The 25,468-nt window shown below is 38.6% G+C and overlaps 1 protein-coding gene across 1 annotated transcript in view; it reads right to left on the bottom strand.

Moving 5' to 3' along the window:
- Positions 1 to 15,521, bottom strand: part of FRK (fyn related Src family tyrosine kinase) — a 102,159-nt gene extending 86,638 nt beyond the window's left edge. Inside the window, exon 1 of the mRNA XM_044244201.1 lies at positions 14,979 to 15,521. Within this exon, the coding sequence (XP_044100136.1) occupies positions 14,979 to 15,352 (374 nt within the window). The 5' untranslated portion in view covers positions 15,353 to 15,521. The remainder of the gene's footprint in view (positions 1 to 14,978) is intronic.
- Positions 15,522 to 25,468: the final 9,947 nt, after the last annotated feature.

Genomic DNA, 25,468 nt, shown 5'->3' with positions numbered 1-25,468 from the left:
TTTTTTCTTTCTAATTTAAGGTTTTAAAATGCAAAAGATGTCTAGAATGATAATTATTATTTATGTATTAAAGTAGGTTATATAACAGACCCCTATTAAACTCAATATTTGTTCTATAAAATAAGAACAAAAAAAGGATTCAAAAAAAAGAAGAGAGAAGGTAGAAAATAAGCCAGACTTAAGGTCAAAAATGGTTATTGTGAACAAGCATTCAACAGGACTCTGAGCTTTCCAGGACCTAAGAATTAAAAAAAAAAAAAGGCAATGTGTAATAAAATTCTTATTAACTGCTATAAGGAAATAGATAATTTTTCAGGAGAAACAAGCACATTTTGCCTGTGCTAATAGTGTAACACAGGTTCCTACACTTTTTTTTTTTTAGCATGGTTCCCTTTAGAATATCATAAAACCTATAACTCCTTATCCTAAAAAATGCACAAATCTATATCACACAGATTTGACAGTTTCAGAGGATTCATGGACTGTCTCAAGCCTATCTCTGGAGCCTCTAGGAGTCCATGGTCTACAGGTTTAAGGATTCTTGTCACTGAAATTTGGGGGAAGGACATCTTAAAAGTCATAGTGGATAATGACAACAAAAATTGCAAAAGCTGTATGTTTTTATATCTTTCTTATGTAAGTTAGGAGGTAATATTAAAGGATAATTCTGTGAAAGTAATTTTATAAGGAAGGTAAGATCATGAACTATGTATGTTCAATCACAATATTTGTATGTGACCTTTTGTCCAGTACATTGGCTACCCTTTATTTCTCATGACGCAGGTAACTTCTAATCATTTCTTTAAGTGTTCTATAGAAGTACAGAATTTACAATATTCAGATGAGTAAGTCAATAGCTACTGTTTATCATTCCCTTACTTTATTTTATAGTTTATTAACATCTGTGCCTACCCAAACAATATGTTATTTGGTTTCCCTTACTTGTAGACTTTATCAGATAAAATTATATTATATGCAATCTCTTGAAATTACTTGACATTATGCTTCCAAAATTCATCCATGCTGTTGCATACCACTCAATTCATCATTTTCACTATTGTATAATAGTCCACTGAGTAAACAAACCACAAACTGTCCCTTCTTATTAATCAACATTTGGAGTAATCCTAGTCTTTTGCTATTAGAAACTGAGTTGCAATTAACATTTTCTAGGAAAAAGATTTTACTCTGGGGATGGGGCAGGGGAAGAATTCAAAGGCCCAACAGTAGTTGTCTAGCTCATGGACTAGCTGGTTATATGGATGTTTATTAATCATTATACTTTAAAATTTACCATAAACTTGCACATATTATTATTTTTTAGTTCTGAAACATGTTTTCAAAAAGATAAGGTTTTTTTTTAAGCCGTTGATAAACTAGTATATTTTATAATATTAAAATCTTGGGAAAATGGGCAATTATGCTTTAAAAACTATCGGGAATTTCATTAAGCACCAAAATGATCATATGTGAAAAATCACCCTGTTGGGATTCTTCAATCCTCACTAATTACCATGAAGCTATTTTGCTTTCTACCACTTTACCAGGACCTACTAAGTAAACAGCATGACTTTCTATTTTGTTAAACTATTACTTCCTTAAGTTAAGCTCTTGATAAGAGCAGAGTTCAAAGTGATTCAATAGCAAAACCAGTATCTGCCTGTTTCCTATAAACTATTGCATAATACAGATACAAGATACTGAGTCACTTTTGTATTGCTTTTTTCTGAAATATCACTGTACTCACTGTATTATGACAGCCTAAAATTACACAGAGGAATATTCTATAACTGTAGTTTATGACAGAAGACAGACAAGGCTTGCCTGACCCACGACTCCTCATCTGCCTCTAAGAGAAGACAAAGAGGACCATATATTGTGTTTTGTATATAAAACATTACTGGAGGAGATAGATCTGAGTGCATTCTTTTTTATTTTGTAAAATAGTACTATTACTATACCACAGAAAATAAGTACTAAATGTGTAGATGCAAAAAAATTAAAATAAATAAAAATAAAAATGTAGATGCAAGATATATAATTAAGTATTGAAGTATTCTTAAGGAGCTGTTAAATGACTGAGTTCAATCTTCCCACATGACCCCAAAACTTGGAAGTATAGCACCAAAAAGAAAAATTCATTAATTTTCCTGAGAATTTTGGGGAAGGCCAAAGTGACCATGCTAAAAATGAACCCTCAACCCACTCTCACTCTACCCTAACTACCAAATGCTAAATATCCCAACCCACAAAAGGATGCTGAAATGCTACCAACTTTGACACCCTACAGAGGGTGAAAGCTGAAACCAAATAAACATAGTCCTTAGGACAATGCACACTCTGTTCAGCTGGGTTCCAACTCTCTCTTTTGATTTTGCTTTCCCTTAGCTGAGTGTCAGGATGGACCCAAGTCCCATGCATAGAGCCCTACCATACAGTATCCTTTCCTATGGCTCAGCCCAGCCTAACCTTCCCAGTGCAAAGTCCTAGATGAAGCATGAAGTTCCTCATTAAACTCTCTTCACCTAATGACGTCACCCAAATTACTTTATGAAACTTCTTTTTAGTGTTGTCAGTAATCTCCAAGAAATTCAAATCATTTTTACCTCTTTTTCATTACTCTGATCATTCTTTAGCATCTCCTTCTTGACATTCTATTTTCTTATTTTGAAAAATATTCAATTTGTTTTTGCTCTGCTTTCATGAATTCTTCGCTGTTTCTTTCAGTGGCTCTTCTTCGTATTAGTTAGTTTTGCTTCAAAACAACTATTCCGTTAACTCACAAATCTAGAGGTGAGTGATTTGGGATGGGCTTTGTTGATCTTAGCTGGGCTTTACCATGAGTCTGCAGTCAGCTAGAAAATCAGCTGGGACAAATAAGGCCTCTCTTTACACAGTCTCTTCCTTTGCTTGGGTTATTCTCATGGTACTTGCAGAACTCCAAGAACAATAAGAAAGCAAGTCCCAAGGCGGAAGTGCTTTACGATCTCTGTTTTTGTCACATGTACCATTGTTCCATTGGCCAAAACAAGTCAGTTGATCAAACTGAGAGTTTGTGTGGGAGGAAACTTCCAAAGTGTGTGGATGCAAGGAGGTGTGAACCAATGGGGCCATTACCGGGATCTACACACTGCCCTTACTCACCCCAAATATGGTCATTTCTAAAGAGTTGATCTTTGGCCCCTTCTACTTCTTAGATTCACACTGTACGTTTCTTATAATCCTTCTGAAGTCTACAGTATTCTGCAATTCTTATTCTTGTGACATCTATAACACCTCTGTGTGAATGCCTTCAAAATTCAAAATTCTATCTTTATATCCATCACTTTATTAACAAGAAATACAAAATCATAAGAAGAACTTACAAATTCTTCCTATGAAGGTTAGAAAAACCTTCTTAGAAAAGGTTCTTAAAAGCCTGAACCCTGAAAGAAAGGTGTGATTTTTCCCAAACCAGAACTGATCAATGTGTTTGTTTCCTCATTCATTCACTAAATAGCAATTTTTTTTAAGGGCATGCCACATGACAATTTGTACTACTCTTATTGTATTTATCAGCATCTGTCTTATGCTAGTTGAGAAAACCAGCCCCTGACAACCAAGGGCTGGCCTTTTGCTATAAGTAGGCCTTGGTGTTCCTCTGTTGAACATAACCTCACAGAACATCAACATCAGATGAGGCCACTCTGTGACTACGATGAGGAAGTCCAACACAAGATCAGATCACTCTTAATCACATCTGAATACCAACAAAGACACGGACATGGTCTAACCACAAAAATGACCAAACATCCACTTATCTTGGCTACCCTGAGTGACTGTTGTTTCTTTACCAATCACAGCCTTAATCTTGAACTAGTCTTCCCTCCTTCTCAACAAAATTTATTAAAGTACCCAATCGTACAGTTATCCCCACTTCCTGACAGTAGTCAATCCGGAGTGAAGCCTTGCTTCTTTCAACCCTCCCCAAAATTATACCCCCAAATTCTATAATGCATCCTTTCTAACATGCTCTTACTGAGATGGCCCTGTGGTCCATGCTGTGTTCTCCTACCTCTCACTGAGTAATAAACCAGCACAGGAGTATTCCTGATGGTCTTTGGCTGACAAGCACTGACAAGCACTGACATATCTTCTTGGTTTACTTGTCTTACCTCCAGAGATTATTAAAATTCCCTAGAAGAATCACTGTATTGTTCATTTTGGTAATCTGGTATCTCCCACTACCCAAAAACAGTGCCTTTAACCATGTAAATATACACCAAATGCTTACTGAATGGATACATGAATCCCATAGAAGCTATCTTTCTCAATGACTAGAAATGTTGAGGAGATTTTGGAGAAAGTGTCCTGAATTCTACTTTATAGGAATAACAAAGGCACCCTCCAGAGATGACTTCCTAGAAAGGACTTTGCCAGCAGCAAAATTCTGGGGCTTACATGATGATGCCCCTCCTGTGATGAGAAGCTTGGTATGTCATAATTGATTAATACTCAGATGTGGAAGAAGAGATATATGTGAGATTGGGATAGCATCAGAAGGACTTTAAATCCACCAGCAACACTGGCCTTTCACAGGAACCATACGGCATTCTTCTGAATCATGCTGCCAATGGGATACGCAATATTTGTGTTAATAGAAATATTTATTTTGGTTTAAGATTCTAAATGCCTTTCAAAACAGATAACTAATATAAATTTTTAAATTTCTCAGTAATAGTATTTCTCGAGTTACAAATGTTCTTAGTTACAGCAGTCTTTGAATTGCATCCTCATTTTACCCTTCAAAAGGCACAAAATTCATCAAAAAACCTCTGAGAAATTAGTCTGAATTTAAAGGCACTACAAAATATGCATATCAATAAAAAAGACACATAAAAACAAAAGAATCTAACACTAAAATTAATTCAATTTTTAAATAAGAAGAAATCTAATTGAAAAGCTTTGTGGAAAAAAATGACATCAGGACAAAAAGATCATACACAAGGGACAGTCTATATGGCATCTCAGATTAGTTAAATAAGTACAAAGATGTATAATACAGATCACATGATCTACGTCTGCATCTATATGGTTTAGCAAAATTCTTGTTTCATTAATCTTCAAAAAGATCCACATAAACTAATACTAAATTTGCAGGCTTCAGGAAAACAGCCACAGGGAGGTCTAAAATATCATCAATCTGCATAACTGCCTTCCCCCAGAAACACTGGTCCAACCTTTCCAATAACAGTAAGTGTTAAGAATTCCCATTAGAAATGGGAGTCAGCAAATGCTGCAGAGAAATTAGCAGCTCATTAGTAAGAAAACTAGTAAAAAGGACACATAATTATTGTGTTTGGTAATGTTTTAGGATGTGACAGTGAAAATCTATTAATATTCAGTAAAGGCATCAAACTTTCAGCGTGCACAATCCGAAAAATATTTCATATACATAATAATTTGAAATTATGTCTGTTAAGCATAAAAACTGAAATTACAAGTCTGGCCCCGTGACATTAATTTTGTAAATTGGGTTTTGGTTTTCTGTCCATTTTAAAAGCTCAGACCAATAATTCCTTTACTCTAAATATAACCACAATATGGTTTAATTTGTATATATGTGATTTTTAAATACCATTTCAATAAGATTCATAATCTATTTCTGGCTTGATATTCATTCTATATTATAGATAATATTCAAATCGATCTGTGACCCTTCAGTATTTTGTCCCAAGGAGTGGATTAGAGCCACTAATTTCTGAAACCTGGAAGTTATGCCATTCTGACTATGAGTCTAACCAAAAATTAAGACATGAACAATTCATTGAGAAAAGAATGCAAAATGCCCTGTGCCTCTAGAAACTCATTAGCTTTTTCTGGTAGGTAAAACAACAAGAAAGAGTTATTTTGAATGGCATACTACAATTGAAACTTTCAAAGTACTGGGGCGCCCGGATGGCTCAGTCGTTAAGTGTCTGCCTTCTGCTCAGGTCATGATCCCAGGGTCCCTCATGGAGTCCCACATGGAGCCCTGCTTCAGGCTCCCTGCTCAGCGGAAAGCCTGCTTCTCCCTCTCCCACACCCCCTGCTTGTGTTCCCTCTCTTGCTGTGTCTCTCTCTGTCAGATAAACAAATAAAATCTTTAAAAGAAAAGAAACTTTCAAAGTATTATCAATTTAATCAATTTTCTTAGAAAAGATTAAGAATTACTCCTAGCTCATTTTAATGACTCTGTACCATGTCACTTTACTGCTTCTCAAAGATATCATGCCACTTCATGGCTTCTCAAAGATATCATGTCATTTCATTGCTTCTCAAAGATATCTGGAGATACGTGTAATCAAATTCTACTATTCAGCAAGTACTCTAAACTGTTATTAATTGCACTTACACTTTAAATGTGATTTTTTTTTTTTAGAGAGGGGGAGGGTAGGGAAGGGGTAGAGGGAGTGGGAGAGAGAGAGAATCTTAAGCAGGCTCCACACCCAGCAAGAGCACAACAGTACCCTGAGCTTATGACCTGAGCCAAAATCAAGAGTCAGATGCTGAACCAACAGAGCCACCCAGGAGCCCCTCAGCTGTGATTTTAGTTCAGTTCAGTTGGTTCCTCTTCTCCTCACTTCTATGACTTTGCCATTGTTCTCATAAAATTTATTTTAATTTAGCAGTCAATTATCATTTTTCTTGAAAATAGTGACAATTTACATAAAATTCATTATATAACAAATTAAGAGAAACACAATTATGCTGACATAGGCATAACAGTTATATTAATATGACCAACCAACCACATAATATTATATCTGAGATGTAATGTTTTATAAATTAATCATTTTAGCACCATATTTGTTATTTTACCTCAAAGGATTAGGAGAAAATACATCATAATTCTATAGGTAATACAGTCATTCAATAATACATTTTTCTAATTAAATTATTTGTCCTAAAATTCTTATATTGGATTTATCTGAAACATTTATTTTAATAACAGTTATGTTATTCTTACAATATACTTTACTTATATATGGAAATATCTTTTTTACTTAGTTTCTAAACAATGATATTTACACTTTGTCTTGGGAGGAGAAACTAAAAATGCATTATTTTCACTTTCCATATATATACACTTAGTCTCCTTAAAAACCATCACAAAGAGAAAGAAATAAATGATTTGGAAAAAGAACAATTATAGAATGACTTGACTATAGGTGATTTTCTAGTGATTTAAACTACTCAAAGTAGATATGTCAGATTGGTTTGTGAATATACTGATGCCTTTGGTATAGCCACTGTGGAAAATAGTATGAAAGTTCCTCAAAAAATTAAAAACAGAAATATTATATGATCAAAAAATTCTACTAATAAGTATTTACCCCAAAAAAATGAAAACCCTAATTTGAAAAGACATATGTACTCCTATATTTATTACAGCATAATTTACAATAACCAAAATATGGAAGCAACCTAAGTGTCCATCAATAAATGAACAGATAAGGAAGATGTGAGGTATCTGAAATATTATGAACTCATCAAAAAGATGAGATCATGCCATTTGAGACAATATGGATTGACCTTGAGGGTATTATGCAAAGTGAAGTAAGTCAGGTTAAGAAAGACAAATAGCATATGATTTCACCCACAAAAAAATAAAACAAAATGAAAAATAAATGAATAAACAAAAAGCAGAATCAGACCTATAAATACAGAGAACACCTGATGGCTGCCAGAAGGGAGGTGGATGGTGGTTGGACAAAATGTGTGCAGGAGAGTGGGAGAAACAGGCTTCTAGTTATGAAGTGAATAACATATAGGGATACGGGCAAGGCATCAGAAATACAGTCAATGGTATTGTAATAGCAATATATGTGGACAGAGGATAGCTATACTTGTAGTCAACAGAGCATAATGTATAAACTTTGTCGAATTACTCTGATGTACACCTGCAACTGATGTTACACTGTATGTCAATTATACTCAAATAATATACATATATTCTCATGCCTTCATTTATTTATGTATTAATAATAATTTTAATTTTTAAACTACATCATTCACCAAAAAGATTCAAAAGTTGGCTTCATTTCCCAGCTGAGAAAGAAGTCTACTGACATCTAGTTCGAAAATAACTAGAACACTACATACAGCTTGTATTGGATAGTTATCAAATTCAGCAGTATTCAAACTGCCAAATAGTGAAGCTCCAATTGTATTTTAAATGGTGGGGCAAAAGAATCCTCTTCTTGAGACTACACTACTTTATTTTTCAATGCTACTTTCTTCAAGCCAGACAACGGCAACTACCTTAAAATTGGATAAAATTTTGATGGAACTCTAGTTTGACACATTAAAGAGGAGCACAATTAAGAAAATATGCCCTAAACAGATGGGGAGAAATTCCATTACCTTTATACTTCATAAAATTCTAACACTTTTATTTCATATCATAAACTACCAACAAAGTTACAAGGTATAATTTTTTTTTTCAAAGCTGCTCCTAAAATGGTGACTAGGAGAGGAACTGGAAAAAAATCTGCCTTTATGTAGCAATTGAAAAGAGAAAAAGCTTTCCACTGAATGCTTTCATAGTTTAATTTGGTACAAAGTATGTGAGTACCACCTAAAGCACACTTAGACAATTAGGCAAAGAAATTTTTAAGCCCTTTGTAGATAAATGACTTCCTATGTGTAAATTGTACAGCCACTGACCATTTTGCTTTCCATCACTATACTGCATTAGTTAAAAATTTTTATGGTAAAAACATGGGATTTAAACCCATTGTTCTTGGCTCCAAGATTTATATATAATTTCCATGCCATTATTTTCTGGGTGAACTTTATCTCTAAAAACACTATGAATAAAAATTGTAAATGAATGGAATACTACTCAGCCATCAAAAAAATGAAATCTTGCCATTTGCAACAACATGGATGGAACTAGAGGGTGTTATGCTAAATGAAATATGTCAGAGAAAGACAATTATCATATGATCTCGCTGATTTGTGGAATTTAAGAAACAAAACAGAGGATCATAGGGGAAGAGAGGGGAAAAAGTAAAACAAGATGAAATCAGAGAGGGAGACAAACCATAAAATAAGAGATTCTTAATCACAGGAAACAAACTGAGGGTTGCTAGAGGGGAGGGGGGCAGAGGTATGGGGTAACTGGGTGATGGACATGAAGGAGGGCACGTGATGTAATGAGCACTGGGTACCATAAGAGACTGATGAATCACTGACCTCTACCTCTGAAACCAGTAACATATTATATGTTAATTGAATTTAAATAAAAATAAGTACATTTTTTCAAAAAAAGAAAAACATGTAAACGGAGTTCTAAGTAATCAGGCTCTAAGAGCAAGGGTTTTGAGAATTTCCATGTTGAAAATGTTGAAGAATAGCTCTCATCTATGAAAGGACCTAGGAGTTCAAATTGAACTTAGGAGTGTCAAACTAAAGTTAAGCTAAATATAATAATTTTTCCTACAGGCAAAACAAGTCATTAAGAATGGGTTTATTATATTACTTAATGCAAGAGATTCAAAAAAGGTATTTCAAGAAGGAATACCAATCAAGTATTAAATTGTTTTGTCTTTTAACAATAGTATAGTTCTTTTTTTTGACAGTTCTACTTCTCAGTATTAAAAAAACAAACAAAAATGCTACAACCTTCAACTGATTTGCCCTGACTCTGATTAACTCCATTAAGTATTTGCATTGTTTTCTTATTTCTGCAAGTCAAGAAATAAAGATGCAAAGAATAAATACTAGTATGAATGCATAAAGCTAATCTACTTGGGAATGAGATGACCCAGTCTTCACTGGTTTCCCCTTGCCTCCCACCACACACATGTAAATAAAAACAACAAATTTACTTCGTACTATATACTGAGCTCTCTATAAAATAAACCACATTAACGTCCACGGTATTTGAAAGGAAAAAATGAAAGACTCAATGAAGAAAGATATTAAAAGACATCTTTGTGTAATTCCCTGGGTATTAAGGCACTGTGAGGGCCACTTGGACACCCTCACTCAGAAGACTGTTAACTGCTTCACTGTTAAGCTTCAATCACTACCAGTTAAAATGGACTGTAAGTCTCGAGGCTGCAGCTACCTGCACTGAAACTTTTGAAGGAGTTTAGCCATTTGATGGCAAGAACCCTCATTACTCATCTCTGTTCATAGACGAAGGCCATGGTGTACACTTAAATGAAAAGAAATGGCCCACGCTATCCGAGACGCACAGTGGCAACATCTTTTGGCCACTAAGCTTTTATTCCAGTGGATGTGAAGATCCCAAGGGGAGCCCACTATAGGTCAGTAGTGACACACAGGAATACTGCTGAGAACCAATTCCAAGAGGAAAAATGTTCTGCAGGAAAGAAAAAGTATTCTTGGTTACAGATAGCCCATGAGAATTAAAAAAAAAAAAATAGCCATGATATTTTAGTCATCTTATTTTGTGTTTGTTAGGCAAAGATAACCTAAATAAGCAACAGACACTGTACTCGAGCCTGTTACCCAGAGTATTATCACTTTTGAATTGTCTTATTTCAGTTTACTTGTTTTCTTCAGCATTTACGGATTTATCAAGTAGGAATGCAGCTAAACCACTACATATGAAACATTAAGAGTTCATTTTCCCAGACCATCAGGGAACCCAGAGATCTATGTTACCCCAGGGACTCTAGAGATGAGCAAACAAAGGTCCTAAGCAATTATATATATTGAATACATTTAAAATTAGTAGATTATGGTTTTCAGAGTATAGGTCTTTCACCTCTTTGGTTAAGTTTATTCCTAGATATTTTATTGTTTTGGGTGCAAATATAAATGGGATTGTTTTCTTAATTTCATTTTCTGCTGCTTCATTATTAGTGTATAGGAATTCAACAGATTTCCGTACATTGATTTTGTATCCTGAGACTTACTGAATTCATTTATCAGTTCTAGTAGTTTTGGTTTTTTAGGTTTTTTTTGGTTCTTTGGTTTTTCTGGTGGAGACTGTAGGGTTTTCTATATATAGTATCATGTCATCTGCAAATATAAAACTATAAAACACTGATGAAAGAAATTCAAGATGACATAAAGAAATGGAAAGACATTCCATGTTCATGGGTTAGAAGAACAAATATTGTTAAAATGTCTATACTATCCAGGGATGCCTGGGTGGCTCAGTTGGTTGGACGACTGCCTTCGGCTCAGTCATGATCCCGGAGTTCCGGGATCGAGTCCCACATGGGGCTCCCAGCTCCACGGGGAGTCTGCTTCTCTCTCTGACCGTCTCCTTGCTCATGCTCTCTCTCACTGTCTCTCTCTCTCAAATAAATAAATAAAATATTTTTTAAAAAAGTCTATACTATCCAAAGCAATCTACACATTCAGTGCAATCTGTATCAAAATACCAATAACATTTTCACAGAACTAAAACAAGGAATCCTAAAATTTGTATGGAACCAAAAAAGACCTCAAATAGCCAAAGCAATCTTGAAAAAGAAAAGTAAAACTAGAGGTATCACAATTCCAGATTTCAAATCTAGTACAAAGTAATTAAAACAGTATGGTACTGATGTAAAAACAGACACATAAATCAATCGAATAGAACAGTAAACCCACATTTATATGGTCAGTTAATCTTCAAAAACAGAGGAATGAATATACAGTGGTAAAAGATAGTCTCTTTAACAAACGGTGTGGGGAAAACTGGACAGCAACATGCAAAAGAATGAAACTGGACCACTTTCTTTCACCATACACAAAAATTAACTCAAAATGGATTAAAGACCTAAATGTGAGACCTGAAACCATAAAAATCCTAGAAGAGAGTATAGGCAGTAATCTCTCTGACATTTGCTCTAGCAACATTTTTCTAGCTATGTCTCCTGAAGCAAAGGAAATAAAAGCAAAACCTATGGGGACTACATCAAAATAACAAGTTCTGGGGGTGCCTGGGTAGCTCAGTGGGTTAAAGTCTCTGCCTTCAGCTCAGGTCATGATCTCAGGATCCTGGGATCAAGCCCCATAATGGGCTCTCTGCTCAGCAAGGAACCAGCTTCCTCCTCTCTCTCTCTGCCTGCCTCTCTGTCTACTTGTGATCTCTGGCAAGTAAATAAATAAAATCGTAAAAAAAAAATAACAAGTTTCTGCACAGTGAAGGAAATAATCAACAAAATTAAAAGACAACTGACAGAACGGGAGAAGATATTTGCAAATGACATATCAGATAAAGGGCTAGTATACAAAATCTACAAAGAACTTATCAAACTCAACACCCAAAGAACAAATAATCCAGTCAAGAAATGGGCAGAAGATACGAACAGCCATTTCTACAAAGAAGACAAAAAGACAGCCAACAGACATATGAAAAGATGCTCAACAGCACTTATCATCAGGAAAATGTATATCAAAACTACAATAAGATATCACTGCACACCTGTCAGAATGGCTAAAATCAAAAACACAAGAAACAACAAGTGTTGGTGAGAATGTGGAGAAAAAGGAACCCTCCTGCACTGTTGGTGAAAATGCAGACTAGTGAAAAACAACTGTGGAAAACTATATGGAGCTTCCTCAATTAAAAATAAAACTATTTTATAATCCAGTAATCATACTACTGTGTATTTACCAAAAAAACTACAAAAACACTAATTCATTACATCCCTATATTTGTTGCAGCATTATTTATAATAGCCAAACTATGGAAGAAGCCCAAGTGTCCACTGGTAGATGAATAAATAAAGATGAGATAAATAGATAGATACAGATATTTACATAGATATCTAGAGAGAGAGAGAGAGATGATAGATAGAATATTATATACCTATAAAAAGAATGAAATCTTGCCATTTGCAACATGGATAGAGCAAAAGAATATAAAGTTAAGGGAAATCTGTAAGTCAGAGAAAGACAAATACCATATCATCTCACTCATAGGTGAAATTTAAGAAAGAAAACAAATGAGCAAAGGGGAAAAGAGAGAGAAAGCAAAATCAACAAAGAGATTATTTTTTTTTTTAGATTTTATTTTATTTATTTGAGAGAGAGAGACAGTGAGAGAGAGCATGAGCGAGGAGAAGGTCAGAGGGAGAAGCAGACTCCCCATGGAGCTGGGAGCCTGATGTGGGACTCGATCCCGGGACTCCAGGATCACGCCCTGAGCCGGAGGCAGTCGTTTAACCAACTGCGCCACCCAGGCGTCCCAACAAAGAGATTCTTAACTAGAGAGAACAAACCAGTGGTTACTAGAGGGGATGTGGATGGGTGGATGCGGGAAATATGGGGTGCGGGGTAGAGACTACACTTATCATGATGAATAAAAAGTAGAATGATAAAAATATTAGATTATGAGTTCAAGACTCTAATATAAATATTCTAGTATTCATTCGTACAGTATGCATATCTTATGTGAATATAAAATATAATAGCATACTACCACATCATACCATAATACCATATCATGTCTATAAATCATATAGTAGTGAAAACATAAATACACATAAGTAAACATTCAATGAATAAGGTATTTCCTATAGATTAACACAGAAAACAAATGTTTATGCAGATGACTTTCTCATGTGAGAACAATTCCATTCATCAAAAATCTAGGTTTCAGTTCATTTCTAGGCATAAAATTTAGGCATAAATAAGAGCCTTGTTAACATGTATAGGTTCCTGGTGTTGGAAAGAATCTCAAAAATAACCAAACCTCCTTCTGTATTTGTATTTGAGTTTAGCAAGCAGCAGTACTACCCTAAGAGCACTTTCTTGCCATTTCATTCCCTGGGCTAGTAAAGGACGCTGCAGCTCTCATAGAAAAGGAGAACCATATGAGAGACTGAGTGAATCCCCAGTGGTTCGTTCCTCTACTAAGGATCCAGTCTATAGAGAGTCCTGGGACACATTCCCAGTCTTGGGTTTCACGGAAACAAGGCAGGAACAAAGTTAGGGCCAGTAACAGTCCCCACTGGCTTCTCATCCCACCAAACCTCAAATATCCACTATCAAGACTGTGTTTTACCTCCTTTATATTCAACCACCACTAGCATAACCTCCCTCCTCCCCACTCATCATGCCACTACAGTGCCTGGCACTTGCCTGGATGCATGGATGGATGGATGGATGCATGGACGGGTGGGGTGGATGGTGGTTGGTGGATGGATGGATGGATGGATGGATGCATGGACAGGTGGATGGAGGGATGGATGGGTGGATGGATGCATGCATGGATGGGTGGATGGACGGATGAGTGGAAAAGTATATATAATTGTCCTCTGTGGGTTCATCATAATTCATCAGATTTTTTTCAAATATCAGAGTAGTCTTTATCACCTCCTCTCTACCATTACTAAATACCTGTAGCTGGCCCGTTTCTAATCATAACAAAAGCTCCAAACGATCACAATTTGGGTAGCATAAGTCCATATCTGGTACTCAAAGAAAAAAGTCTGGTCATGATTTCAGTGGGAAAAAGTAGTGAAAAATTAGCATCTTCTAAATGTTAAACCCTGTATGTTAGTTGGCCCTGTGTGTGCCTAACAGAATGAAAAAGGATTAAAAATTGGAGTTAGGGTTGGGGTTGATCCTTCAAAAGTTTTAAAAGCAAGAGGGCTGGACTTCAGATTTGAAAGGGCGATGTAAGGAAGATCTATGACCTACCTGCCAGTGAAATGCAGTTCTGTTACACAAGTGAGGCATGATTTATTTTACAGCCAAAGTAAAGGTAGGGCCTTAACTGCACCATTTGTTTACATTGATGAAGATGCACCCGTGGCCCCCTGGGTTTACATATTGTAATAGAAGTCATTTCCACAACAATTACCTGCCAGTTTCACTCTCACTGAGCAGGAGAGGTGTGTTTCAATGAGGAGGTTCCTGCCAGGACTTCCTCATACTTTCTGGGTGGCTCTTTGGAAATTAGGGGGTTGCAGATAGGTAAGAAGGAAAGCTCATCCGCCCACAGAGAGTTGAGAAACAAAGTGTGGGTTTGTACTACTCACGGCTCTGCCTGCAGGCTTCTGTCCTCAGCCACATAGTTAGAAGGAATATAGCCCTGCAGCGGCTGGCCAGAGCCATCTCCCCTTTTCTCCAAGTGCCTGGCGAACCACCAGCCCTCCCGGGAAGTATCCAGGACTTGGAGCTTGTCGCCCGTGCGGAAGCTAAGGTCCTCTGCGGTCCGAGCCTGGTAGTCAAACAGAGCCACAAAGTAGTGGCCGTGGCTTCTCCCGGGCTCCTGACTCTGCAGCTGGGGAGGACCGGGGGAGCAGCGGGCCATGGGGTTCTCAATCACCACTCCTGGCTTGTCAGCCTCCTGAAACAAGCAGGGGAGACAGGGCCGCAAGTATGCCCAGAATCTCAGACAAACGTTGCCCATGGTGCTGTGGTAGGGGGAGGGGAGAGGGGCTTCTCCCTCTCCCCTCAGGGTCTGCAGATCAACTTTCTCTTCTTCCACCAGGCAGCTTGGAAGTCAGCACCAATTCCCTGGGCTTCAGAAAGTGTGCAAAGCCCCGTTTCACAACGAGGGGCAGATCTGCCTGCAGTGATCCCCGCTTGGGGACACTCACCGGGTTGCTTTCTGTGGCTGGAGCTGCTGCCCCAGTACCAAACTGAATGGGAGCTGGGAGGCTGCTCAGGGGAAGATGTCTTGTCTTCTTCTCTGCTTAGGAATCCCAGAGCAAAAATGAAATCAAGAGGGCTTCATTTAGACAAATGTCTAAGAACAGAAGAGTCATCTTGCTTTATGTCCCGAGGTGAAGTCAGTAAAAGAAAGAGGTGAACTGCAGGTAAAATCACTTCTTGCCTCTGCCAGGAGCTCGCTCCCTGCTTTAGTTGGTCTCTGTGGTCTGGCCGGTCCTGACCCCGACAGAGCTTTCCTTTTAGCTAATGATTAACTAACCAGGGGAGCCTATTGCCTTTAACATCCTGAACTATGAGCAGTAATTTCTCCTGACTTCCTGGTTTCCTTTTGTCTGTGATTTAAAAGAGATTCCTGTCCTCTCTACCTCTCCCTTCCCACAGCAGCGCCCTCACCAGGGAGCTGCCAAAGTCCTTACCACTGGATAAACAGGCTAGCCCAGGGAGATTTTTGTCTTGCTATGTTCCCAGCACAGACTTTTTGCTCCCTCCTGAAGAGGAGTAGGATCATTCTGCCACCACTAAGGGAAATTAAAAGGATAATTAAAGTGTTTAGATATTTGTTTTTGGACAAATGGCAAATGGGAAAGAACTATTGAGTTCCTACCTTTTTTCATCACGATGAATAGATTTTTAATAGCTTCAAAATATATTTACAGTCTGGAAAAATACGAGAGCAGCTGACTAAAATGCTGAGAACCTGAAACACTGCTTTTTCCCACAGAGACATTTAATTTCCCATCTCTCATGTACTATTTCTGAAATGCACACACACACACACACACACACACACACACACACACACACTAGCAGATCAGTAGAGAGAAGGAGTAGAAGGAGCTGCTGTGGGTCTACAGGAATTCTAACTTTATTGGTGGGACCTCAGGAGCTAATGACACTGAGATCAGACCGCCATCCTGAGGGGCAGGGGGGTTTTCTCTATGTCCTCTTGTTTGCGACAGCTGACTCCCAACAATCAGGCAGAGACTGTGACAGATCTACACACTGCCATTTTCACTAGTGGAGACCAACTCTCAACTTGCTTACCATGTGTCACTTGTTTTCGTATATGTTATTTATTAAAATTTTCCACTCTAAAACACAATCTCTATATATATTACTGGAGACTTGACCTGGCTAACCGAGCCTCAGCACTCTCCAAATTCCTGTTCTCTGACAAACAGCAGGGCATTTTTAGTAATCAGAATAATCAAACTCAAGGGAAAAAAAAAAAGAAAACCCAGAGAATGATGGCCATGGCTTCAGCCCCATCTGCTCTTACCTGGTACTAAAATCAGTCATTCATGGTGGACAGATGACCTGGCTAGAACAAGTCCTCATGTCAAATTCCCAGGCTTTTCCAAATGTCTTCTGAGTTAGAGGGGAAGCACCAATTAGCCAGAAAAGAAAAGCCAAAAGCTGAGCCAGTTTTGGTTGTCTGTTTGTGACATAGGACCAAAAATGCAATTCCATATATGAGAGAAAATGGCAATTATATAATATTGAGAAGCCATAAAAATATTTTGTTTCAGACACAATATTAATTGTAAAAGTATGGGATCCTATGAATCCAACCACGTAGAGGCATAGGATGCTCATCTTTCCAAAGACATATACAGGATCTAAAAATGAAATGAGGTTTGGAAGGAGTTAGAGAGAGGTATTCAAAACCAATTTGTAAGCAGAGTCTGAGACTTCAAAAAGTTGAAGTTTTTAAAGTCAGATATGCCTCCATTATGGTTATGACAAGGCATTCTGGAAAAAGACAAAGTGGCAGACACGCACAGCACAATCACTGAGCGAATAAATGAAATTGAAAAAGTAGGTGACCACAGGAAGGTGTCAGGCGAACAATGGTCTGAGAAAGCTGAGCCATGGGATGGGGAGAGAAAGGGTTTCTTTGTGTTAACAGCACCAGAACTCTGCAGTCACCCAACCTTGAAGCCTTAAAGTCATCTTTGACTCCCCCCCTGGTTTCTCTGAGCTAATCAATCAGTAAATTCTGCTCAGTCTTCCTTTTAATTTAGTCCACAAACTTTTTTTATTCCTTCTGAACGACAGCTGTGTACTGGAAAGAAAAGAAAGAAAGAAGGAAGGAAGGAAGGAAGGAAGGAAGGAAGGAAATAAAGAAAAGTAAGAAAGTTAGTTAGTTTTTCCCTGGATTCTTCCAGAAGCATTCTAAGCAGTCTCCCTTCCTCCAGCTTACCCCCTACCTCTGCCACACCTTGCATACAACTCCCAGATCAATTTTTACAATCATCATAATGGTATGAGTGCTGGTAGAGAGTAGCCATCAGGACTGGAGGGCTTTCTATGTGCCAGGCCCTGTGCTAAGAATGTTACAAATGGTATTCATTTAATCCTCTTGGCAAATAAAAACAATAGTACCTATGAGGAAGTTGGGTTTGTTTATTTTCGATTTTAAAGAAGAAACCTAGGCTTCACGCGATTAAGTAAATTGTCCAAGCTCACACAGCCACCAAGGGGCTGAACCAAGAGTAACACTCTGGTCTCAATCTCTCTTCAAAGCCTGAGTTTTGATGACTCTGAAAAGAAGTTAATGTCATTCTTCTGTGTAAAATCCACCAGGACCACCCAGCGTGTTAGGAATAAAACCCAAATTCTTTATCAGGACACATAAAGCCCTCTCTGACCTCATGGCCCTTCCCTATCTCTCTCTCTCTCTCTCTCTCTCTCTCTTTCTCTCTCTCTCTCTCTCTCTCTCACACACACACACACACACACACACCCTGGGATGCAGTTTCCCCAGGCAACCAAGGCTCCTGAAGCCCTCCCTGCTACCCTACCCCACCCTGTTACCTCCTCCTGGTTTTTCCAGGCTGAGTTCAATTGATACTTTCTCTGGATTAGAGGCCTCCCTACTCTGTGTACCCGTAAAACCTGACACACACTTGGTCACCTGCTAAATGTCACTTGGTTCTCTTGTTTGCTAAGGAATCAGATTTCCTTCTCTGAGTCTTTAGTGCCTTATACAACATCCAGTATGTAAGCAGTAAATACTCTGTAAGTATTGAGGAAAGAGGGAAGGAAGGAAAGAAGGGGGAGGGCAAGGAGAAATGGGGAGGGAGGAAGGAAGAGGGGCTCCTGGGTGTCTCAGTTGGTTAAATGACTCTAGATTTCAGCTCATGTCTTGATCTCAGGGTTGTGAGATCAAGCCCCACGTCAGGCTCCTCACTGATCTGATCATGGAGCTGCTTAAGAGTCTCTCTCCTTCTCGGGCACATGAACCCAAATGTCTATAGCAGCAATGTCCACAATAGCCAAATTATGGAAAGAACCTAGATGTCCATCAACAGATGAATGGATAAAGATGTGGTATATATACACAATGGAATACTGTGCAGCCATCAAAAAACCGAAATCTTGCCATTTGCAACAATGTGGATGGAACTAGAGGGTATTATGCTAAGCGAAACGTCAATCAGAGAAAGACAATTATCACATAATCTCTCTGATATGAAGAATTTGAGAGGCAGGGCAGGGGCTCATGGAGGGTAGGGAGGGAAAAAATGAAACAAGATGGGATTAGGAGGGAGACAAACCATAAGAGACTCTTAATCTCACAAAACAAACTGAAGGTTGCTGGGGGGTAGGGGGTTAGGGATAGGGTGTCTGGGTGATGGACATCAGGGAGGGAATGTGCTATGGTGAATGCCGTGAAATGTGTAAGCCTGATGACTCACAGACCTGTACCCCTGGAGCAAATAATACATTATATGCTAATTTTAAAAAGTGTCTCTCTCCTTCTCTCTCTGCACACCACTCCCCACCCCCCACGCCACTATGCACATGCGCTCGCTCGCTTGCAAGCGCTCTCTCTCTCTCTCTCTCTCTCTCTCTCGCCTTCTCTAGAAAGAAAGGAAGAACACAGAATGGAGAAAGGGAAGAAAGAAGGAAGGAAGGGAAGGAGGAAAGAAGGAAGATGAAGGAGAGGAGAGAAAAGGAAAGGAGAAAGCGAAAGAAAAAAAGAAGGGAAAGAAGGGAGGGAGGGAAAGCAATGGAGGGAGGGAGGAATCTCATGGGTGAGAGAAACTATGCAAGTCACTCACATTTGAGAACAAGAATTCTGTGTGAGAAGTACAGGGAGCAGAGTGAGGGCAACTTTTTGCCCTTTGCCTCTAACCCTCTTTCCTCTCTTGCTGTTTCCTGGATGTCAGATTCCTTTGCCAGCCTCCTAGACCAGTTTTCCTGCCTCCAGCCAATCTCCCTCCCAACTCTGGATGGAGCGGACTGCCACCACGATCATCGTCTTAAATCACTCTCCTGCACAATAACCTTCATCAGATCCCCACTGCCTGGAGGATATGGCATGGACCTGGAGGCTGAGAGTTTGTACTTTACCTGATCTTTGTCAGATGGGCCCTTTTCACACCCTCCTTCCATGCTGGCCTTTCTGCAGCCCTCCCGCTCCGCCAGATTGCTTTACTGCGTCTTCTAACATGCTCGGTCCATTCCCGCCTCTGATCCCACCTCCTGTGTCATTCCTCTGCTTACTATACTCCTTTCCCTCCCAACAGACTCCCGCCTGCAATTTGTTATCTGAACAAAAATCCCACACATTCTCTAGGCTTTCTTTGTCAAAATAATATTTCCTTCCATTGAGTTTTTCCTAGCTTATGCAACCCTCACACCCGGCACATACATCATGTGAAATGAATTTAACCATGCTCCTGTATTCTATTTGCTGAATACTGCAACAGAAAATCCCACAGCTACTCAGTTTTATACCCAGACAAATTAATGATCTCCAACTCCTGCTAAGTCCATAGCGCGGCTCAACGTTCTTTTATATGCTAGTCTGGTCAGCGGCTGTTCCCTTCATTTTCTTGTAACACTGTAGCAAATTTGTCCACTATTCTTCGCAGCATCTCTGTGGATACCCTCTTTCTCCAGTGATGATGCCAACATCCACAGACATTCCCAGTCTATTCAACTTTAATAAATTCAATTTCCTTTTCTTGCATCAAAAAAATACATCTAAATCTATAAATCCTTGTACGTTCTTTCCTTTTGGGACAGAAACTTCTACTTCTCTACCCTATATCCAGTTTCTTCTTCCTTACTAATAGAACCTTACTTTTATGGAAACAAAATCTAAAGATATATTTCTCAACCCTCCTTACAGCTAGAAGTGGCCTGTAAATAAGTAAGCAGAAATCCTTAGGTAGGGTTTCAGGATAATGGCCCAAAAGGGCTGGACTTAGCTGGGAGGTCAATTCCTCTTTTCCTTTCCTCTTTTCTCTTTCTGCTTCCCTGGAACTCAGGTGAGATGGCTGGGCCTCCAGCAGACATCTTGCACCATAAGGTGACCTTAAAAATGTAAAGAGTAAAAGAAAAAAGGAACTTTTGTCTTACAAGTACCTACCTTCAGACTTGTTTGCAATATGGGAGACAAATTATCTGCTATCTATGTAAGGTATAATTATTTTGACTTTTTATTATAGGTACCGAAAACTAATTCTGTTATGTTTTCAGTGAAGGAAAAGGAGGTTAAAGTTCATGGCTTGAGCTCTTGATATTAGTCCTTTTTATGGTTGATCAATTCCATCTCCTCTTGCCTTTCTTGGTAGGTACCTTCCCCCAAATCTATAATCAAGCTGAAGTCTCTCAAGCATTAAAAAGAAAAGAATAAAAGGGAAAAAAAAAGGGAAAAAAGGAGAAAAATAGAAAACAACTGTTAAATCCTTTATCCCACTGTAGGTACCACCTCTCTTTTTTATTCTTCAGCCACATTTCTCAGAGCAATAGTGAATGTTTCCTCTTTCCACTTTGCTCTTCCTTCCCCACTCACAGAGTGCGATCTGGCTTCACCTCATGCCGCAGCAGTGTACTTGGTCCACTTGATGTCACCAATATCTTGCCGTTGGTCAAATCAAATCACTCCTTTTCCATCCTTGTTCCATTCGACCAGTCTTCACGGGCAAAGATTGTTTTTAAGCCTCTTACAACGTTGTCTTCTTGATTTTCTCCTTTATTCGACAATTCTACTCAGTAATTTGCAGATTGGTCTTCCTCCACCTATCCCTGGAGGGTATGTTACCTGGGTACCTGGGCTAGAACCCTTCACGGGGTATACGCACTACTGGTTAGCCCTGCGCTCTGCATCTGTGGCTTCAGTTACTGAAAACTTTCAGACCTTCATCTCCATCCCAGTCTTATCTGTTATCAAACTAGACAGTCATGGTCTATAAAGAATGTCCCAAAGGCACCTTAATTTCAAATTCAAATATAGCATTCAAAATAATGTTTTTCCAAAATATTTGGAATGCTATTCCAAAATAACATTCAAAACCTTTCATTTTTATGTATTCTCTGCCTAAGTCAAAATCATGTCAAATTAGTACCTTAAGTAAGAAGCACCCTAAACTCCTCTTTTTTCCTTTCCCCCAGCTGATCACTGAACAAATGCTGGAAATTTAAACTGTTTAACATCTGCTTTCCTTATTGACTTCCTTTCCAGCCCACTGACACTGCCTTAACTCAAGACATCTTTGGCTCTTTCCGACTCTCTAATAAACTTCCTCTTTCTAATCCCATGTTCCCCATCCATCCTCCACTCCGTAGGCAAAGTGATCGTACCAGAGTATAAATCTGCTAATACTGCACCCTTTTAAAAACGCTTTGATGAAAAGAATAAAGTAGGAGTAATCAGTCTACCTGATATTCAACATATTACATAGCTACAGTAATCAAGACCATGCGGAATCATTAGAAGAATAAACACATAGATCAGTGAAACAGAGTAGAGTACCCAGAAAGAGACCCATGTAAATAGGCACAACTGATTTTTGTCAAAGATGGAAACGTAATTCAATTGAGGAAAGATAACTTTTTCAAAAAATGGTACTGAACCAATTGGACAGGCACAGACCAAAAACAAAAAACAAAACAAAACAAAAACGTCAACCTAAGTCTTATATCTTCCACAAAAATTAACTTAAAAGATCATGAACTTGAATGTAAAATGTACAACTATAAAACTTTCAGAAAAAAATATAAAAGAAAATCTTCAGCATCTAGGCCTACCCAAAAAGTTCATAGACTTAACACCCAAAGTACTACCTATAAAAGGAAACTGGACTTATCGTAAACTAAAATTTTTGTTCTCAAAGGACCCTGTTAAGAGAAGGAAAATATAAGTTAAAGTAAGAGAAGATACCTAAAGTATTTGCAGCTCACAATTCTGATGGAGGACTAATATCCAGAATATACAAAGAACACCTTAAATTAAAGGATAATAAAACAAGCAATCCACTTTGAAAATGGGTACAAGATATGAATAGACATTTAACCAAAGAAAATATACAGATAGAAAATAAGCACAAAAAAGATGTTCCAAAAGATCATTAGCCTCCAGAAAAGGCAAATTAAAACCATAATGAGATATCACTATACAACTACCAGAATGGCCCAAATAAAAAATAAGACAACACCCAGTGAGGATGGTAAGGATGTAGAGAAGCTAGATCACTCGTACACTGCTGCTGGAGATGAAAAATGGGCCCGTCACTCTGGATAAGTTGGGCAGTTTCTCATTAAACTGAACATGTAACTACTGTCTAAAGCAACTATTATACTGGTAGACATTTATCCCTGAGAAATGAAAACTCATGTTCATACAAAAACTTGTATACAAATGTTTTAGCAGCTTTATTCATAACAGCTGCAAACTGGAGACAACCCAGCTGTCCTTCAGTGGGCGAATGACCAGACCAACAGAGCTCTGCGCATACTGTGGAATCTGTACGAACTGTGGAATACGATTCAGCAATTATATGGACACACTACCTATATCCACAGCAACCTGCATCTTAAGAAATTATGTTAAGGGGAAAAAAGTTGATCCCGAAATGTTGGTTTATTGTATGATGCCATTTATGTAACAACATAAGATATCTTGAAAGACAGAACTATAAAAATGGAGATTCCATTAGTGGTTGCCAGAGCTGAAGGAGTGGGTGGAGAAGAGAAAGAAGTATGTGGGACTCTAAAGGTTAACGGGAGGATTCTCACGGTGATGGGAATGTTCTGTGTCTTGGTTGTATCTATGCCAATATCTGAGTTGTGATACAGACCTGTGGTTTTGTAAGATGTCATCACTGAGGGGAGCGAGGTAAAGGATCCGCAAGATCTCTATTATTTCTATCGCATACAAATCTATAATTATGTCAAAATTAAAAACTTAAATTTTTAAAAGTACTCTTCAATGACTACTCACTTCCTTTAGGATAAAGGCCGTATTTTAGAAGGAAAGGCTCTGCATCACCTCACTCCTGCCTAACTCATTCTACTCCACTCTGTATCACTCAGAGTTCTTAGGCAAACTAAGAAACCAGCTCTGGCTAACTTATGCTGAAAAAGAACATACTGAAATTATTCAAGTGGTTTTCAGAGTCGACAATCAAGTTGAAGAACAAGGCTTGTGCAAGTCAGCAGAAATAAAAATGTGTGGCCATGTCCAGAGTCTTCCCACAAGGACAGGTCACTGAGGGACTGCTACCACCAAGGACACTGGGCACTCCCACTGGCTCCTCCATGGGCTTTAGCACAACTCCGCCACCACTGGATACCAGATGACACTGTCCCCTCCAAAGCACCTCACCCCAACTCCAGCTTTCAGGGTACAGTGAGAGCTCTCAGAATGGAAGATGGGACTTTGCCTCTCCAACTCATACAGTGGAAGATTCCCCACACATAGAAAAAGGACATCTTAGAAAGAAATATAAAATAAAAATAAAAATCATAACCCCATCTAGTTTTCTACAAAACTCTTGAAGTGGGCTCAGGTAAGTCTTAAAGTCCACAAAGATGCCTTGCTTGTTCATACATGTTCAAAGGCAGACATTTAACTGACTGAGCCACCCGGGCACCTCCTACATGTTAACTTTTATCCAGTCCTCCCCTTTGTCCTAGTGTGGCTTCCCTAGTTCATCTCCCTTTTGTACCCAAGTGTCCTCCAATTTATTCCCCAGACAAATATGGGTACTTATATAAGAGCAGGAGAAAGTATCTCTCTCCTTCATTCATTCCTGACCACTTTATTAAACAGAACTGACTACTCGCTCATTCATGTCCCCCACCAGATTTTAAACCATCTCTATCATTTAACTCATAACTGTCTCACCCAATCAATTCTAACCTCTTTATACACTGTAAGCCTTTGTTGGCTTCCTATACCAGCATAATGCCTAACACCTAATAGGTACTCAATAATGCATGCTGAGAGTGAATACCATTCATCTAAAACACAGATTGTAATATCTTAAGTCATTTAATATCTGTTTATGTGTAATTGCATTGTTTTCCCCAAGCACACTGCTCTGTCCTTGAAGTTAAGTGTGTGTATCACTCATTTCTTTGCATCTCAAGGAGAATCTAGAATGCCATCTTATGCACAAGGGACCTCCCTGCTTCCCCTCTTGCTATGCCACAATCTACTCTCCAAATGGCAGTCCAAATTGTCTTTTTAAGTTCTTTTTTTCTCTTTTCTTTTCTACTTTTTTATAAGAGAGAGAGCGAGAATGGTGGGAGGGCAGAGGCAGAGGGAGAGAAAGGATCCCAAGCAGGCTCCACACTCAGCACAGAGCCCAACACGGGGCTTGATCTTATGGCCCTGAGGTCATGACCCGAGCCAAAATCAAGAGTTGGACACTTAATTGACTAAGCCACCCAGGTGTCCCTGAAAAAATAATCTTTAAAAGTACTGGGGCACCTGGGTGGCTCTGTCAGTTAAGCGTCTGCCTTCAATTCAGGTAGTGATCTCAGGGTTCTGGGATGGAGACCATGTTGGGCTCCCTCCTCAGTGGGCAGCCTCCTTCTCCCTCTCCCTCTGGTC

This window comes from Neovison vison, chromosome 1 (genome assembly GCF_020171115.1).
Source record: "Neovison vison isolate M4711 chromosome 1, ASM_NN_V1, whole genome shotgun sequence".
Classification (NCBI taxonomy): Eukaryota; Metazoa; Chordata; class Mammalia; order Carnivora; family Mustelidae; genus Neogale; species Neogale vison.
Note: the sequence above shows the minus strand (reverse complement) of the source record. Positions and strands in the feature narration are given on the sequence as shown.